This window comes from Nematolebias whitei, chromosome 13, assembly GCF_014905685.2.
Source record: "Nematolebias whitei isolate Nwh7 chromosome 13, NemWhi1, whole genome shotgun sequence".
NCBI classification, from domain to species: domain Eukaryota; kingdom Metazoa; phylum Chordata; class Actinopteri; order Cyprinodontiformes; family Rivulidae; genus Nematolebias; species Nematolebias whitei.
The window spans coordinates 37911114-37931404 of record NC_056510.1 but is presented as its reverse complement, the minus strand read 5'-3'; the positions used below and the strand labels follow the sequence as shown (position 1 = coordinate 37931404).

Genomic DNA, 20291 nt, shown 5'->3' with positions numbered 1-20291 from the left:
ACACACACACACACACACACACACACACACACACACACACACACACACTAAGCAGCTATGATCATAATGAATACACACTTCCTGTAATCATACACCCCTAATGACTGCCTAATCACTCTGTGTGTGGTGTCATGTTAAGGTGAACGCCGGGCTATGCTGCTAAAAGCTTGTATGTCACTGAGATCTGATCTAGGTGGCGTTTAATAAAACATCAACAAAACTAAACATCTATAATTCAAAAAATAAAAAGAAGGAGAGAGGAAGTAAAGATAGAAAACAAGGAGATGTGATGTCATTCTTTGTCTGCTGTCTCCTTAGTCCCATCCTCTCTTGGTTTCATTGTATTGTAAGGAGCTACATAGTTAACAAAGTTCATAGTTGTGTAAAGCCTTCGCCTGTGAACCACTTCATCACCTTATTCAGGTGGAATAAGAACAAAAAACAAAATTATTTTTAATGTAAAACTGTTTACCTTCAAGTGACAAAGTATTTGTAGTCTTAACTGTATAATTATTTGGCCATTTTTATGGTTTTTATAAGGAAAATGTTTCCTACCACAAATTAGTCAGTATATGTCCACATCTGGACCAGTTTTTTAAGGGAGAAATGTTTTGTCTCCATCCGGAAGACTTTATCAGTCTGTGGCCTGCCAACCAGATCTGTCCCATAAGTAGCCTTCATTGCTGTGTTTCAAGCCAACCTCCTGTTGGAATCTCAAAAGCAGACTTTTAACACATGCAAAAGGACACATCTGTCCAAAACAAGCAATCATCATGTATAACAATCAAATGTTTTAGGCCAGATGGCTGACTTGCAACTCAGAAACAGCATGAGGATGCCAAGGCCAAAATGGTTCAGAAAAAAGGTTTGTAGGCTCAATCATCCAGGTAGATAACATCCATCCATCCATTATCTTTACCTGCTTATTCCATTTTGGGTCACGGGGGTCGCCGGTGCCCATGTCCAGCAATCACTGTGCGAGGGGCGGGGTACACCCTGGACGGGTCGCAAGTCCATCACAGGGCCACATAGAGACAAACGAGACAAACAACCATTCACTCTCTCACTCACACCTAGGAACAATTTAGAGTTACCAATCAGCCTAACATGCATGTTTTTGGTCTGTGGGAGGAAACCGGAGCAACCGGAAAAAACCCACGCATGCACGGAGAGAACATGCAAACTCCACCCAGAAAGGCCCCTGGACCGGGGTTTGAACCAAGGACCTGCTCGATGAGAGGCAGCAGCTCTACCAGTTGCGCCACCATGCTGCCCGGTAGATAACATAAGAAGGTTAAATCGTTTCATCTGGACCTGTTTCAAGTTTGGCTTGAAACACAGCAATGAAAGCTACTTATGGGACAGATCTGGTTAGCAGGTCACAGACTGATGAAGTCTTGTGGATGGAAGATGAAACGTTTCTCCCTTAAAAAACAGGTCCAGATGAAATGATTTAACCTTGTTTGTGTTATCCATCTGGATGATTGAGCCTACAAACCTTTTATATGTCCACATCTATTCATTCTGTTTTAGGAGACCAACCATTTGGTGTGACTGGTGTTTTGGAAACTGGTGTGGGGTCAGTTGTGCCCAAAGTGTTTAAAAAAAAAAAGAATGAATGTAATCAATGAAAAATGTATAACTGTTGGGGAGGAGTTGACCTCAGACATAGACGATTACTGGTATATCTCTGAAGTATCAAAGCTGCATTGACTAAGGACTTCAGAAAACACAGTGGACCAGCACCAGCAGAGGACATGGACCCAAACCATCACTGACTGTGGAAATTCCTCTCTGAACTTCAACAATGTGGATTCTGGACCACTCCTCTCTTCCTCCAGACTCTGGGACCTTGATTTCCAAATGACATGAAGGTTTACTTTCATCTGAAAAGAGAACCTTGGACCTCTGAGCAACAGTCCAGTTCCGTCTCCTCAGCAGGTAAGATCCTTCTGATGATGTCTCTGGTTCAGGAATGGCTGGACTTGTGTAATGAGACATTTGTAGCTCGGTCTGGGAGATAACTGATTAGGGTGACACCAGGAGTTTACAATAATGAACCTCTTCACAATATTCTAATTTTCTGAGCCATTGAATTTTTTGTTTTTGTTTTTTTTGGTAATTGTAAGCCATAATCATCAAAATTACAAGAAATAAAGACTTGAACATTTTCACTCTATGTATAATTAATTTATAATTATTATTATAATTTATATATAATTATTAATTTAATATACGAGTTTCACTTTCTGAAATTATTGATGGAAAAAACAACTTTTTTACTACTGTATTTTCTGGCCTATAAGTAGCACTTTTTGCATAATTTACATGCCCTGCGACTTATAGGCCGAAGCAACATATTTATGGATTTTTTCCTATATTTACAAACCGACTTTTGGCTGCGATATAACTGTTTTCATTTATTCTGACTGAAAAAAATTTGAGCATTACCACTTTCAGCCACTAGATGGCAACAGAGTAGTAGTAGCTGTATGGCATAATGTTGTATCACGTAATAGGTAAACATGGCTATAACGACAAATTCAAAAAAGTTCAAGCCAAAAACAACTGGACTTTATTTATTATACTTTATACTTTATTGTGGAGAGCCAACCTTCTATGTTTCACTGAGTCCTGGCTTACGGAGAACGATGACGTCACTGACCTGGAGGGATATACACGACACTCCGTTTTGACAGAGACACACAGCGCACGAAGAAAAGCATTGGAGGTGGGTTGTGTATGTTTGTGGATAATCGCTGGGCAACTAACATGACGATCCGTGAGACTGACTTTTCGAAACACTATGAGATCATGACTGTATCCTTTCGCCCTTACTATCTGCCCCGTGAGTTCAGACAGATCACTGTTATTCTGGTTTACGTGCCCGGCCCGGACTTCACTTTAGTAACTGAGAGCATAACTGACAGCTACATCAAGGCACAACGTCACTCTGTGGATGACCCGATCTTCCTGCTTGGCGACTTTAATGGTTGTGATATTCCCACTTGTCTCCCGAACTTAGAACAATATGTGACCTGTCTGACACGAAAAGACAAGACTCTTGATAAATGTTTTGATAATTTGGAGGGTGCGTACGTGGCCAGGTGTTGCCCACCCCTTGGCCAGTCTGACCATAATGTCATCCACCTGCTGCCAAAATATCGTCAGAAAGTGAAGAGGGAGAAACCTGCTGTTAAGACTGTTCAGTGCTGGACAACAGACTCTGTTGATGAGCTGAGGACTTGTTTTGAACTGACTGAATGGAGCCTGTTCTTCAGTGAGGAGGTCTCTGCTGAAAACTCTGAACTGCTGAATTTCACCATCACCAGTTATATTAAATTTTGTGTGGACAATATTATGAAAACAAAAACAGTTAGATTTTACCCAAATAATAAACCTTGGGTAAATAAAGAAATGAAGCATATTTTAAACCAAAAGAAAGCAGCTTTTAAAGGAGACGTGCAAAAGATGAGGGAACTAGACAAGGAAATAAGTTGCATGATTAAGAAAGTTAAAATAAATTATAAAGATAAAGTTGAGAGGGAACTGAGTAATGGCAATGCAAGAGATGCCTGGAGGGGACTGAACACAATAATGGGGAGGAAACAAAAATATTCCCTTCAACACACTGACCCTTTTCATCTTGCAAATAAACTAAATGTTCATTATTCAAGATTTGACATCCATGACTTCAGTGATGAGATTGACTCTTTCTGTGCAGCCTTGACACCAACTCCTGTGGAATTACAGGAGAAAGAGGTAATTTTGATTTTTCAGAACATCAATCCTCATAAAGCAGCTGGGCCAGATGGGATTAAGGGAAGGGTATTAAAAGAATGTGCCACACAGCTGGGTCCTGTGTTCAAACAAATATTTGAGTTGTTCCTTAACACTATCTTTGTCCCACAAGCATGGAAAATGTCAACTATTGTCCCAGTGCCCAAAATAACACATGCAAAGGCACTGAATGACTTCAGACCAATTGCCCTCACATCTGTATTATGCACATGTATGGAGCGCTTAGTGATCAGAGAACTCATGTCTGTTACAGCTGAGCATATGGACCCTTTGCAGTTTGCATATAGGACTAACCAAGGAGTGGAGGATGCCACTCTCTCCCTCCTCAACAAGGTCCATAATCATTTAGACAACCCAAAGACATTTGTTTGCATATTATTCATAGATTTTTCATCTGCTTTTAATACGGTTCAGCCACATATACTTCTAAAACGCCTGTGTGATCTAAATGTCAGCAGCCATCTTGTGTTGTGGATTAGCAATTTTTTAAGAGGAAGACCCCAGCGAGTTTGTGTTGAAAACACTCTATCTGACTGTAGGGTCTTGAACACTGGTGTTCCACAGGGTTGCGTGCTATCGCCTCTTTTATTCTCTATATACACAAATGAGTTGCAACACAACAGTGAAGATTTCACATTAAGTATGCTGATGACATTGCCCTCGTTGCTGGTCTGAAAGACACCAACAGTCCCTCCTACTCCCAGCTCATAGATCAGCTCTCTATCTGGTTTGATGACAGTTTCCTGGCCCTTAATGCCAGTAAAATCAAGGAACTTTGTTTGGGAGGTAGATGGGGAGCAGCCAGCACCAGACCTACTTTTAGGCCTTCTATTATAAAAGGGCAGGAAGTAGAGCAGGTGGCTGATTTTAAATACCTTGGAACAATAATTGACAACAAGTTGACCTTTGAGCCCGACACTGACTATATTTACAAAAAAGCTAGACAGCGTCTCCACCTTCTGTATATGCTAAGGAGCTTTAATGCAAGCAAAATTACTTTGCAGTTGATGTACAGGTCACTGGTTGAAAGTGTTGTTTCATTTAATATTGTCTCATGGTATGGGAACCTCCTAGCCAGAGACTAGGAGGGGACACACCGGACAAGTTGTCCCGTGTGGTCAAACAAGGTAGTAAAGTCATTGGTCATCAACAAATGACACTTAGACCTGTACAGTCAGGTTCTGGAAAAAAAGGCAATCCAGGTTTACAATGACCCAACTCATCCACTGCAACCATTATTCAGGTTGGTACCATCTGGTAGAAGACTGCTGGTTCCTTTAGCAAAGAAAAATGGGTACAAAAAGTCATTTGTTCCCTCTGTGGTGAATGTACTTAACAAGGTCCTATTTAAACGCAGCCTCACATAAACTACAGTCTGCTGGGATGTTTCCATATTTTAATGTATTGTGTGTTTTAGAATGGTTTTAACTGAATATTTTTAATTGATTTAGCAAAGTTTGGTTTTAAGTTTTTTAGCGTTTTTAATCACATTTTTATTTTGTTTTACAAGCCAGATGTCAAAGACAAATCTCCATTTCATTGAATGTTATGGACATTAAAGTTGAATTGATTGATTGATTGATTGATTGTTTTTTTTTCTTGAACTTTTTGGAATTTATCATGTCCTGGAGGACTAAGACTCTTCACCAGTTGTTAATGATTCAATCGGCGTGCCATATTACCCCCACCTTCATTCTGCTCGCTGCTTGGACTGAACATCAAACCAGCTGCAGCACCCTGGCAAAATGCATCTAATTTGACCATTGAAGTGCATTTATTAAGCAAATGTTAGACTGAGAAACACCTTTGCTATAATTTCGAGCAAACAAATAATTGTTTAGGTGTTTATCTTGTTATTAAATTTCTACAGTGACTCACTGCGTGCACGTTTACTTCTGCGTATCTGCTTTTGAAATATAGCTGATATGTCCATCAAAGTGCATTTATTAGGCAAACGTTAGATTGAAACACACATTTAATATAATTTTGAGCAAACAAATAATTGTTTTGAGGCATTTATCTTGTTATCTTGTTACTTCCGCATTTCGCGTTTTGAAATGCAGCTGATTTGACCCTCAAAGTGCATTTATTAAGCAAACGTTAGATTGAGACACACATTTACTATAATTTTGAGCAAACAAATAATTGTTTTTAAGTGTTAGTCTTGTTAAAATCTTGTTGAAGTCCTCCTGTACACGCTCCCGTGGCCGCCATTTGGCAGCCCATCGATTTTTGGCACAAGGGTCCACATTTCTGGGTTGTCAGTGATGACGCATAACAAATAGGACGCATCAGCAGTGACACATAATAGATGCAATGTATACGGCGAAGCAACATATTTAGGGATTTTTCCACTTTATTAGACAAATATGGACTGATATGACGTGTCCGCTGGAAAATACGGTATATTCTGTTTATTGAGATGCACCTGTAATGCAGCTCACCATCAGGCCCTCAGCGCAAGACTGGAGGTCCCGCAGTGGGAGACTACCAAAGGTGATGGAAAATGGTAGAGTTAAGATACTGTGGGACTTTCAGACCCTGATAGACAAACAGGTGATAGCCTGCATACTGTACAGGTCCTTCTAAAAAAATTAGCATATTGTGATAAAGGTCATTATTTTCCATAATGTGATGATAAAAATTAAACTTTCATATATTTCAGATTCATTGCACACCAACTGAAATATTTCAGGTCTTTAATTGTTTTAATACTGATGATTATGGCATACAGCTCATGAAAACCCAAAATGCCTGTCCCAAAAAATTAGCATATCATGAAAAGGTTCTCTAAACAAGCTATTAACCTAACCATCTGAATCAACAACGTAACTCTAAACACCTGCAAAAGATTCCTGAGGCTTTTAAAAACTCCCAGCCTTGTTCATTACTCAAAACCACAATCGTGGGTAAGACTGCCGACCTGACTGCTGTCCAGAAGGCCATCGTTGACACCCTCAAGCAAGAGGGTAAGGCACAGAAAGAAATTGCTGAACGAATAGGCTGTTCCCAGAGTGCAGTATCAAGGCACCTCAGTGGGAAGTCTGTGGGAAGGGAAAAGTGTGGCAGAAAACGCTGCACAACGAGAAGAGGTGACCGGACCCTGAGGAGGATTGTGGAGAAGGGCCGATTCCAGACCTTGGGGGACCTGCGGAAGCAGTGGACTGAGTCTGGAGTAGAGAAACATCCAGAGCCACTGTGCACAGGCGTGTGCAGGAAATGGGCTACAGGTGCCGCATTCCCCAGATCAAGCCACTCTTGAACAAGAGACTGCGTCAGAAACATCTCGCCTGGGACTGCTGCTGAGTGGTCCAAAGTTATGTTCTCTGATTACAGTAAATTTTGCATTTCCTTTGGAAATCAAGGTCCCAGAGTCTGGAGGAAGAGAGGAGACACAGAATTCACATTGCTTGAGGTCCAGTGTCAAGTTTCCACAGTCACTGGTTTGTCATGTCAGCTGCTGGTGTTGGTCCACTGTGTTTTATCAAGCACAGGGTCAATGCAGCAGCTATCAGGAGATTTTGGAGCACTTCATGCTTCCATCTGCTGAAAAGCTTTATGGAGATGAAGATTTCATTTTTCAGCACTACCTGGCACCTGCTCACAGTGTCAAAACCACTGGTGAATGGTTTACTGACCATGGTATTACTGTGCTCAATTGGCCTGCCAACTCTCCTGACCTGAACCCCATAGAGAACCTGTGGGATATTGTGAAGAGAAAGTTGAGAGACGCAAGACCCAACACTGTGGATGAGCTTAAGGCCGCTATCGAAGCATCCTGGGCCTCCATAACACCTCAGCAGTGCCACAGGCTGATTGCCTCCATGCCACGCCGCATTGAAGCAGTCATTCATGCAAAAGGATTCCCGACCAAGTATTGAGTGCGTAACTGAACATGATTATTTGAAGGTTGGCGTTTTTTGTATTAAAAACACTTGTCTTTCATTGGTGGGATGAAATATGCTAATTTTTTGGGACAGGCATTTTGGGTTTTCATGAGCTGTATGCCATAATCATCAGTATTAAAACAATTAAAGACCTGAAATATTTCAGTTGGTGTGCAATGAATCTGAAATATATGAAAGTTTCATTTTTATCATTACATTATGGAAAATAATTACCTTTATCACAATATGCTAATTTTTTGAGAAGGACCTGTAGAGCGCTGTAGGGAGTGGATAGTTTCTTGCCCAAGAACACTGCAGAGGTTGGAGATCAAACACTCAATCCTCCAGTTACAAGATGACTTCTTGCCCACTGAGCTAAAGTTGCACACTTATTGGCATTTAACCAGAAAACAGATGATCGGAGAGCACATTTCTTCTGCGAGCATTTGCCTGCTGGCTTGTTAAGGGCAGACTGCTTGGCTCCTTGTTAGATGAGATGGAGACTTTAACAGGAAAATCTGTGTGTGTTGTAGTTTAGAGTGTGTTGTGTTGCAGCCATTTGATAGGATGATGAAGGTATCATGTTTGCAATTGTGGATCAAAATGAAGTCAGCTGACTGAACTAAAGCAAACAAAAATTTGTTTGAAGAATCACTTTTATTTCCCCTTCTTTTTTCCATGGGCGCTTCATTAACATTTTCACACATTGTTTATATGTTTACACGATGTGTGTATGTGGATGATGTATGGATAGTGTTTAATACCTCACGGCGAGATTGTTCTATAAAGTCGCAGCAGTCCTGCATGTAGAGCTGCAGGTCAGTGTCAGGGTGATCCACAATACTGACGGTCTTGTAGATGAACAGATCCGAGAACATGTTCTCTACTCCGAAGGCCACGTTCAGGATGTGAGACACCTGAGGACAAAGAAGACATAGGGAAAAAAAATCTTAACAATAAAAATATTTAGGTTGTTTAAATGGCTATCTACAACAGATAAGACAATATGTGTCCATCTTACTTCTAGTTGATTGAAATACAATTTAATGATAAAAATGGTAAGCTGACAATAATAAAAACTACAGTTCAACATCACACAGGGATTAATTTTGTAAACCATATAAGTTGTCTTGGGTTCATTTTTTTTTGTGTTCTAATAGAAAACAGGTAAATAAATTCATCATATATCTAACAACGATTCTGAAAATAACAAAATGGAACTAGTTTGAGAGAAGATGCTCTACCTTGTGTTTTCTCAGAGTTCCAAAGTCATGAGCAGCATCCTGTGAACCTGTGTGGACACACATACACACAAACCGAGTTATTTCAGTTTGCATTATCTAATGCAGATCAGGCTTCACCTGTAAACCTTTACAGATAATGTCACCACATCTGAGCTCATGTTATTGTCCACTGCAATAGAAAAAAATGCTCTGCAGAAAATATAGAATGTTGTTTCATTAATGTGCTTCTGTGTTTTCAGATTTGTTCTTTTGAAATTTGACACTAAAGCTGTAAAGTCAAAGTGAAGAGAATGGAGTTTGAATAGCAAAAGATGTGTTCATGACTGTTGATATACAGTAGGTGTAGTCTTTATGTCCCCATTAGATGGCAAATGGACTGTACTTATATAGCACCTTTCTATCTTATCAAGCTATTCAAAGTGCTCTACAATACAATATGTGCCTCATTTACCCATTCACACAGCACTCTACTATATCTATACAAAGAATAATCAGAGTCAGAGTCAGAGTTTCTTTATTGTCATTCGCACCTCATGTGGTACATGTGGTGGAGCGAAATTATGTACACAGGGTCCCAGTTACATCCAACAATAAAATGTATAAGAAAAACAGTAATAACATCCAAGATATGAACCAAGAAAAACATCAACTAAATATACACTAAGCACTCATAACATAAAACATTGAACATCACCACAAACATGAACATGAGTCCGTGAGCAGATGTGCACGCATGAACACACCAACATTGAAACAGACCAGCAGCAACATGAAACAGATCAGCAGCAACACGATATGGTCAGTGCTTTATTACATTCCTACACCAATGGGACATACATCAGAGGCAATGGGGAGTTCAGTGTCTTGCACAGGGACACTTCAGCATGTGACTGCTAGTGGAATCAAACCCCCAACTCTCCCACTGGAGGACGACTGCTCTAACCATTCAGCCACAGCTGCCCCTAGATAAGGAAGTAAAAAGGGTTGATGTGGTTGAAGTTCTGCACAAAAACAAAACTCTTGTAACAGACTGCAAGGCTGGAACTGATAGTGGAGGCCCAAAAATCATCCATAATAGGAAATTTCTGCAATCAGTTACAAGGTGATGGAAACAACCTATTGCAGATAGGATAACTGTGGTGGTAGTATATTATTGGTGTATTATTGCTAACATGGCATGATATTGTGTAGCTGCATCCTGACAGTCTGAAAGAGTTGCGCGAAGACAGGGGTGTGGTGCAATAGTGGCGGCATGTGGTGGAATTGTGCTGACGACGCAGGATGAGCATGCAGAGGAGAATTTCATAAGCTTACAAATTCCTGGGGAAAATCTATTTGGAGTCTACTAGTAGTAGACTAGTTGCCTTCACACTGGAGGATATTTTCCAAATTTGTTGCGATTTGGTGATGTTCTAATAGGTTATCTAGAATATGAAGATTACTGTATATCAACATCTTTTTTATGATGCAAGTGGGACTTACTGAAAAAATGACCAGCTGTAATTTTTTTTGTCTAATGTAATCATTATGGCTTAGATCTTCTGTCCTTGTCCTTACAAAGAGACTTGTGACTTATCTATAGTAAAACTTCCATCTGCAGTTGTTCATTGAATATGTCTCCATTACTCACCCAGTAGCAAGAATGGTTTGACAATGCCAACTTGCAGATCCCAGGAAGTGACAGGAACGTACCCCAGCATGTTCTCTGGGGGAACGGGCTCTTCGACAACAGTGATGGTTGAACCCTTCCAGGTCTCTATAATGCGCCGGCCACTCAGTGATGTCACACGGGTGCATTGCTTCCTCAGCCTCGACCGAGAAAAACTTTGGATTTCCTGAGTCAAAGACTGCATGATCCAATTTGACTGAATCTAAAAGAAAAAAGAATACATTTTTGTTACGTCATTAGCTTTTAAATTAAAACCGGTCATACAGCATTTAAATGTTATGCATCTTAAAAACTAGACTGATATACCAGTAGGGCCGATATGGGCATTTGGGGACATATTGGTATCGGTGTAATTGTCTCATTATGCACAAATATAAACACTAGGAACAAGTCGTGTCCTCACTTGCAAAAGGTGTAAGTGCACAATGTATTCAGCAGAGGGTGCATGGGAACTACTTTCTAGTCATGACCCATTCACTTTGTTTCACTTTCAGCACAGCCGAAGCAGTGAGCAATATTGTGTTTTACATTTAGTTGAACAGAGCATGTTTATTTAACTGATCTGTAAATAAAATAACACAATAGATTCTCTTTAATCCTCCAACCCGCTTGTCATTAGCTACGTACCTCTCAAGTTAGCAAGCTAACATTTAAATAACCTAACATATGCTATTGCTTGTAAAACTTTATCCAGATGACAAGAATCATATTTAGGGATTTGAACCAGATCACAGACAACAGGAATGTTTAAAAGTATTTATTGATAAACTGCTTCTGGTGGAGGTCTGAGTCCTTGGGCCAGCACGATCTGGAGAGACAGGAAGGTTAGTTGATTGGAGTTCAATGGCTTTGGTTTGACAGTTCAGTTCATAAACAGCAACCTTTATAAACAGATGAGGAATAATTTCCTTAGAAGAGTTGGTTTTTATGATGTCACAGTTGGAGAAGGTGAGCTGGTTTTGAGGCAGGTCTGAGCATGAAGCAGTTAGGAGGGAGATCCAGAAGGCAGGTCCAGGGAGACAGGAGAGGGTCGAACACAGGTGGTCAGAAATCCAAAACCAAACTTGAATCTTATCCGGTAGACGTGGTCGTTGTAGAGAAGGCAGAGGTCGTTACCATGAGCAGAGTAAATAATTCAAAGCAAGCAGGGGACGAGCAAGATGGGTAATCCGTAAAACAGGCATGAAGTCAGGACCAGGAAGACAAACAAAACTGTGGCATGGACGCTGGACATTTACTCACTGAGGCTTTCAATAATCTGGCACTGAGTAGAGTGACTGTGGGATTTAAGTAAAGGGAAAAACAGGTGAGCTGCATGAGGGCTGATTGCAGTGACTCAGCAGAGTGGGTGTGGTTAAGTGAGGTGCAGGTTGACAGGAGATGAACAACATGAACAGAAACAAGAAGGGCAGAAAACGTGACACCAGAACAATAAATCTAACATAGAGGTAAAATATATCAGTGTTAGAATGTTATCTTTGTCGTCCTCAATAAAATTATTTGTTTGTATGAAATCTTTACTTCTCTGCAAAGAAAAAAAAAACTCTGCTGCGATCAATACTGATTAGGCCCTCACCCCATCACCATACGTGACTGACTGTTACAGGGAAGAGCATTTCTTTGTTTAATTTATATTTATGTAACACACTTAATAACATTATGGTGAATAGTGGGGGATAGAAAATTTATTTTTATGTGTTTAAATGTTCTTGGTTTTATGTGTACATCACTGTTGCAGCTGTGGTTGATTTAAAAGGCTTTATAAATAAAGTATTATCATTATTATTACAAACCGGATTCCAAAAAAGTTGGGACACTAAACAAATGGTGAATAAAAACTGAATGCAAATATGTGGAGATGGCAAATGTCAATATTTTATTCGTAATATAACATAGATGACAGATCAAAAGTTTAATCAATTCAATTAAATTCAATTCAAAAATACTTTATTAATCCCAAAGGGAAATTATTTTGTTGTTGTAACTCATTATCCTCATTTCATTAAGAGATGTTACAGATGCTGATGGCTGTAGACAGGAAGGATCTCTTGTAAAGGTCCATCCCACAGTGGATCCTAAGAAACTGGCTGCAGATGCCGTCCGATCCGTCCACCCAGACTCGGCTGGCCTCTTGGTTCCCCTGGACTGTAGGACTGCCTGAATGCTGGGCTGAACTCCTCCCAGAGCGATGGCCACTCCTCCCAGCAGTCTGCCGAGCTCCTCATAGCTGTGGGCAGCCAACTGTAGGTGTTGAGGGACAATCCTGTCCTTCCGCTGTCGTGAGCCGTGTTTCCTGCTAGTTCCAGGATCTCAGTGGTCAGAGACTCGAGCACAGCTGGCAGGTAGATGAGAATGCGTCCAAATAACATCCTTTTCAACTCATTTGAGAGTTGGGGCCATAGTTGAGATATTATTTCAGCTTTTGAGATGTTAATCAGCTGCTGTTGTTGTAGAAAACAGCATTGTTGCCATGGTTACGCATCATAACAAATGTCCAAAACTTAAAAAGTTTCAGTAAAAATCCTTCAGGCTGCACAGCGTCCGATACCAGAAGAAACAATAATCCAAAAAATATGATTTACATCCAGAAAACCAGGAATTAAAGTTTCCAAAAGGAAAATCTCAGAATGAAAGTAACAGAGCTGCTCCAACATGCAGCCACCTTGAGCGGAGCAATTCTAGAACATCTGAATAAATGTAACATTTTAAAGGAAAAATATGTTTTTTTCAAATAGGAAGTTGGTCCCAGCAGTTCTTCCTCCGATTTTATCCTCAAATGGTGTCCCCAATTGAGTTTGTTGATTCCTATAAATATTTGGGTATCTTGGTCGACTCACATCTCTCTTTTAAGCTCCATGTGGAAAACTTGGTAAAGAAACTGAAAGTTAAACTGAGTTTCTTTTTCAGAAACAAATCCTGTCTAACCCTGAATGCTAGGAAACGCCTTGTATCTGTGACTTTCCTTCCCTCCATTGATTATGGTGACATTATTTACATGAACGCTCCTACAAGAACCCTGCAGATGTTGGATGCTGTCTATCATGGTGCACTAAGATTCATAACTGGCTGTGATTATCGTACCCACCACTGCACCCTGTATTCACTGGTTAACTGGACATCATTAACTTCATGCAGACTCTCTCACTGGTACATTTTCATCTTAAAATCACTTCTTGGTCTGCTGCCTTCATACATCTCCTCCTACACGTCTCTGCATGAGTGCAGCTATGGAGTGCGCTCTCAGGACATTATTACCTGCAGTGTTCCCTCAATGAGGACTGAACTAGGCAAAAGGGCCTTCTCCTACTCCGCTCCTGTTTCCTGGAATATCTTACAAAAAGATTTGAAGCTCTCAACCTTGACCTCTCTAAGTGTCTTTAAGAATCTGTTGGACACCTGGCAGGGTCCAATGCAGACATGTTCCTGTTTTTAGTTTTCTACATTTGTCTTGGAATCTAGCTGTTTTTTGTTTTGTTACCTTTTCCTTTTAGCCATCCTATTTGTTAAAAAAAAAAAAAAAAAACTAGTATGCTTTTTTATAACTGTTTATTGTTGTTGCTGTTGTCCATTGTTGTCATCTTTCTTTGTTGAAATCAGGTCTCTCTTGTAAATGAGTCCTCGAGGCTCAATGGGATTTACCTGTATAAATAAAGGTTGATTGATGTTGATTCAAAATTTCACAGTGTCAACAAATCACAAAAAAGTTGGGACAAGTAGCAATAAGTAGCTGGAAAAAGGAAATTGAGCATATAACGAACAGCTGGAAGACCAACTAACACTAATTAGGTCAATTGACAACATGATTGGGTATAAAAAGAGCTTCTCAGAGTGTCAGTGTCTCTCAGAAGCCAAGATGGTAAGAGGATCACCAATTCCACCATTGTTGCGCAGAAAGATAGTGTTGCAATACCAGAATGGTGTTACCCAGCGTAAAATAGCAAAGACTTTTAAGTTATCATCATCAACCGTGCATAACATCGTCAAAAGATTCAGAGAATCTGGAACAATCGCTGTGCGTAAGGGTCAAGGCCTTAAAGCTCTACTGGATGCTCATAATCTCCGGTCCCTTAAACGTCACTGCACCTCAAACAGGAATGCCACTGTCAAGGAAATAACAGAATGGGCTCAGGAATACTTCCAGAAAGCATTGTCAGTGAACACAATCCACCGTGCCATCCGCCGTTGCCAGCTGAAACTCTACAGTGCAAAGAGGAAGCCATTTCTAAGCAAGCTCCACAAGCTCAGACATTTGCACTGGGCCAGGGGTCATTTAAAATGGAGTGTGGCAAAATGGAAGACTGTTCTGTGGTCAGATGAGTCACGATTTGAAGTTCTTTGTGGAACACTGGGACGCCATGTCATCCGGACCAGAGAGGAAGAGGATAGCCCAAGTTGTTATCAACACTCCGTTCAGAAGCCTGCATCACTGATGGTATGGGGTTGCATGAGCGCTTGTGGCAGTGGCAGCTTGCATGTCTGGAAAGGCACCATTAATGCAGAGAACTATGTTCAGGTTCTAGAACAACATATGCTCCCATCTAGACGTCATCTCTTTCAGGGAAGACCCTGCATTTTTCAACACGATAATGCCAGACCACATTCTGCAGCAATCACAACATCATGGCTAGGTAGGAGAAGGATCCGGGTACTGAAATGGCCAGCCTGCAGTCCAGATCTTTCACCTATAGAGAACATTTGGCGCATCATAAAGAGGAAGGTGCGACAAAGAAGGCCCAAGATGATTGAACAGTTAGAGGCCTGTATTAGACATGAATGGGAGAGCATTCCTATTTCTAAACTTGAGAAACTGGTCTCCTCTGTCCCCAGACGTCTGTTGAGTGTTGTAAGAAGAAGGGGGGATGCCACACAGTGGTAAAAATGGACTTGTCCCAACTTTTTGGGATTTGTTGACGCCATGAAATTTGGAAACAACAGATTTTTCCCTTAAGATGATACATTCTCTCAGTTTAAACTTTTGATCTGTGATTTGTGTTCTATTCTGAATAAAATATTAAATGTTTGCACCTCCACATCATTTCATTCAGTTTTTATTCACAATTTGTTTAGTGTCCCAATTTTTTTGGAATCCGGTTTGTATTATTATTATTATTATTATTATTATTATTATTATTATTATTATTATTATTATGAAGACTGTTTCAAGACTTTAAGTGTTGAAACAGGTTTAAAAGTAACTGTTTTATTAGATTCTTGGAAAGCTCAAAAATGTTAAGCCATTATATCGGTTATCAGCATTAGCTTCCCCTCCCAATATTTCTATCAGTGATAGCCAAAATTTCCATATTGGTAGGGCTCTGTCACGATGCACACTTTGCTCTTTGCTAAAACACTCTTTTCAATGCTTGGGTTCTAGTTCTCTCTATGTTCATTTGGTTTCTGTCAGCTCTGCTTCCTATCTGCAGCTTTCTGTCTGTCACACCTCCTCTCACTGCAGCTCGTTAGTGTTCATGGGAAACACCTGTGCTCTGGTGCTTAAAAGCTTCTCTCCCTCACAGTCTGGTGCCAGAATATCAAAAGCCTTTGGTGAGTAGTCTTCCAACATTTCTCTCTAGTATCCTGATCTTGTTCACAGTGTCCTGCCTGCCCCTCGACCTCTGATTTTTGTCTTGCCCTTTTGTACCTCTGCTCATCGGCTTTTTCGCTGCCTTTACTTGCTTGTTTTTGGACTCCGAGTTTTGCCTTGCTTTTGGGTACTGTCACCTTTATCAGATCCTGTTGCCAACCTTTTTTCTGCCCACAACTCTACCTTTGGATCGCCCACTCAAGACCACCGACGCACACCGCCCCTCGGTGACGTTTCTGCGCTGTTCAGCGCTCTGCCTCCGGCCCATTGAGCCTTACAAGACCCAGCTCCGGCTCTTTGACCACCAACACCAGACGAGAGTGGCAGCTCCTTGTTTATTAATAAAACCTTTAAACCTCTTCTGAATTCTTGTGGTTCTGATCCAACCTCAATCCTAATAGTATATTCTGGCCAAATGGATCACGCACAAGTTTCCGAATGGCGAGCTGGTGTCGAGGGAGCCATTGGTACATTAGAGAATGGCATGAATGAAATTGTTAACATGCTTAAAAACATGTCCCCTCAAAATCCACCACCACAGGATCCTGTTCCTGCTTCCGGACTCATACCAGCTGGACCACAAGCTACAGTATCGCACAAGCCATGCTTGACACGATCTGAGTTAAAGGTGAGCCAGACCAATGTCTGCCATTTTTAACTCAGTGCGATATCCATTTTCAGCTCCAGTCGTCCTATTTTCCCACTGAACGTTCCAAGGTGGCATATGTGATATCGTTGTTATCTGGCAAGGCCAAAACCTGGGGGACCTCTGAATGGCAACATAACTCAAGGTGCTGTTCCTGTTTTGCTGCTTTTTCTAAAGAACTGTGTAAAATTTTTGACCCCGTGCTCCCTGAGAGGGCGGCAGCATGTAGACTATCAAGCAGGGCAGCCGCAGAGTGACAGAGTACATTATTGACTTCCACGCCACCGCCACGGGCAGTCATTGGAACGAGGAGGCTCTATCTGGTGCCTTTTTTCGGGGACTTTCTGATGAGATCAAGGACACCCTGGCAACTAAGAGGTACCCTGACACGTTACAAGAGCTCGAGGACCTCGCCAACAGGGTGGATCTGAGATTGAGAGAAAGAGCCATGGAGAAATACTATAGGCCACAAAGAACCATGGGAGAGTTCAGGTCTCCTAAAGTTCCATTACCTGTTGGACCTCCTTCTCTGCCACCTCAGGAAGAACCCATGCAGATTGGCTGCAGTCGCCTGACCCCAGAGGAACGAGAATGAAGACGATGTAATCACCTCTGTTTCTCCTGCGGCCAAGGTTCACATTCCATCTTGAGATGTCCGTTAAAAGGCCAAGCTCAGCAGGTGCTGGATTCCTTAGATAGAGGCCTTTACTTATTGGCTTTTATGTATGTGAATGTTTGATGCCTCAAATCGTGCCCTGTCTAGGACACGGTGTGAGAGATATTTTTTTATACCGTCTCTCTTCATGTTTTCTTTCCTTTTCTCATCTAAGCAAAATATTATCCTGAATAGGAGGGCTGTGCTATTTATAGTCGCAGCTTCGTGCACTCCGCCCATCTTTCGGACGACTGTACGTACATATTCTAGTTGTATCTCGGTGCAATGCCAATAAAGTTTATTCTGATTCTGATGTTTCTGTAAAGTGCCCTGAGACAACTTTGTTGTGATTTGGCACTATATAAATAAAATGAATTGAATAAAACCATTAGTTGGATGTATGACCTTTGCCAGGCTGTGTGCAGACATTAGTTTTTTGTAAAATGCTGCACTGTCACATATTAGCAGCTCACAACTGTTGGTTGGATCGTTATTCTGCCCCTCAACTGTAACAATAAAAAATTTTGAACAACGTTAATGTCAGAACTTGTTATTTGTCCTTATTCACTTGGAAAGTTTGATCAGTGATTTATGGAGTAATGTGGGTTTCATAACCACCTGACAAGTTAAAAGGTTTGTTATAACAGCAGATATATTTTTCTACATCTATGCAAATATGTAGGTTGAATAAGTAAAAGAAAGAGAAGCTCTGCATAGAGTGGTGAAGGTTGCACAGAAGACTGTTGGAGTCAGTCTCTCCACTATCACAGACATCTACACCTCCAGATGCAGGAAGAGGGCCACCTGCATCATGAAGGACCCCACTCATCCAGCACACAAACTTTTTGCCCTGCTCCCCTCAGGAAGGAGGTTAAGGAGCATTAAGTGTAGAACCACTAGACTGAGGAACAACTTCTACCCTGAGGCTGTTAGACTCATGAATCTCTAACCAGGATAATCACTGTGAAAAATCACATCATGTTGCTGCTGATCTATTTCATGTTGCTGCTGATCTGTTTCATTTTGCTGCTGATCTGTTTCATGTTGATGTGTTCATCTGCTCACACAGACTCATGTTCATGTTTGTGCTGCTGTTTGACATAATGTTTTTATGCTATTAGTGCTTAGTGTATTTTTAGTTGATGTTTTTCTTAGTTCATATTTTAGATGTTATCATTGTTTTTCTTTTACATTTTATTGTTGGATGTAACTGGGACCCTGTGTACATCATTTCGCTCCACCACATGTACCACATGAGGTGCGAATGACAATAAAGAATCTCTGACTCTGACTAAAAAATGCAGTTATTTAACATTAAGGGGTAGTTGTGTTTATTTTACATTACATTTAGTTCAATTTAGCTACATTTATGCTGTCTTACAGTTACATCTGGCCCTTTGAGGGCAACCATTATGCTGATGTGGCCCTCGGTGGAACTTAGTTTGACACCCCTGATCTAAGGTATACACCAAGATATACGCTAAACGAACGCCAAACTGTATGCTAAAAGATCTAAGATATACGCTAAACACAATAATGTAAAACAATACAGCATATCAACAGCAGCCTGTCATTTGAATTAAAACATAAATTCATTTGAATAAAAAACTAACACAATCTGCAATGTTCAGAATAATAACCTCAGTTACAATAATTTTAGGTCAATATAGGGTAAAGCCGTTTTTGTGTTTCTTTGAGGCCAATTGGCTATGGTAGTCACCTTTAAAAACTGTCTGTTGTACATAGATTCTCAATGATTATTTTCTAAAGGTTGCGTAACAATTTATTAAGTGAGATATTTTCCTAACTAACTGGCCTGCATGCACGCAAATAAAAGCATTATTTCCAATTTTTCAACCTTCAATGTTGGCAGAAAAGGAAGCTCTTATTATAGCTGTTGGCAAATAATTTAGAAGGCATGTACTTGACAAGTGAATACACTTACTTCTTAAGTAATAACAAAATGGCAACACCATGTGAATCTAATTTATCAAGAAAAAGCTAAAAAAAAATTAATATGTAGAACGTTTTACAGTTTTTAAATAAATTTAGTAATTCACTATAACTGTAAAAAATTAAGAATTTTTATTAGCTACTCACAACACTAGTTGAATCAAATTTAACAAATGAAGATTTTATTAAATTCTCTCAACAATTTAAATGATTATTGTGAAAATTCACACTACAATGATTCTATTCTGGTTATCTCAAGCTGTACACTTGCAGTTTTAGTTTAGGAATTAAAAAAATAAAATAAAACTAGCAACAACATAGCTGCCAGGCTAACGTAATGGACTTAACAAGAAGACATATCAAAAGTCTTGAACATATGCAGATTCAAACTAGAGCCACACAAATTTCAGATTGTTTAGTAATTTAGTTGATGATAGCCTTTCTCATTGACACATTCACTGCTAATTTGACTTTATTTAGGGCAGTTAGCAGTAATCAGCACATTCATTGCTCAGTAGATGAGAGGTGATGCAGAGTGTGTCAGGTACCTGTTTTATCAGATGTTCAGCTTTAGTTCTCAGATCAGAATGGTCTGGATCTTCTGATAGCACGATAGATCAGTTTAAATAGCAGAAATCAGCAAAATTTTAGTTCACTTTGCAGACACCGTACACTCTTCTGTCCTTGTCATCCTCTCCTCCAACAGGCAGTTATTCTGGTTCTGCTTCTGAGTAAAACTAGTCCAGTTCAGACCAGATCCAGACCAGCTTCAGGTGTAAAGTCTGCCTGTCCTGGCAGAGTCAAATCTAACTGACGCTGCTGGAGGTGAGCTGTCACTGTGTAACATGACAC

General features: G+C 40.4%; 1 protein-coding gene across 1 annotated transcript in view; it reads right to left on the bottom strand.

Annotated features, from left to right (window-relative positions):
- Nucleotides 1-19996, bottom strand: part of LOC119419316 (dual specificity protein phosphatase 19-like) — a 28466-nt gene extending 8470 nt beyond the window's left edge. The window contains exons 1-4 of the mRNA XM_037686624.1: nucleotides 19988-19996; nucleotides 10563-10803; nucleotides 8933-8979; nucleotides 8453-8605 (exon numbers count right to left, since the gene is read on the bottom strand). Of these exons, the coding sequence (XP_037542552.1) occupies nucleotides 8453-8605; nucleotides 8933-8979; nucleotides 10563-10785 (423 nt within the window). The 5' untranslated portion in view covers nucleotides 10786-10803; nucleotides 19988-19996. The remainder of the gene's footprint in view (nucleotides 1-8452; nucleotides 8606-8932; nucleotides 8980-10562; nucleotides 10804-19987) is intronic.
- Between the last annotated feature and the right edge of the window lie 295 nt (nucleotides 19997-20291).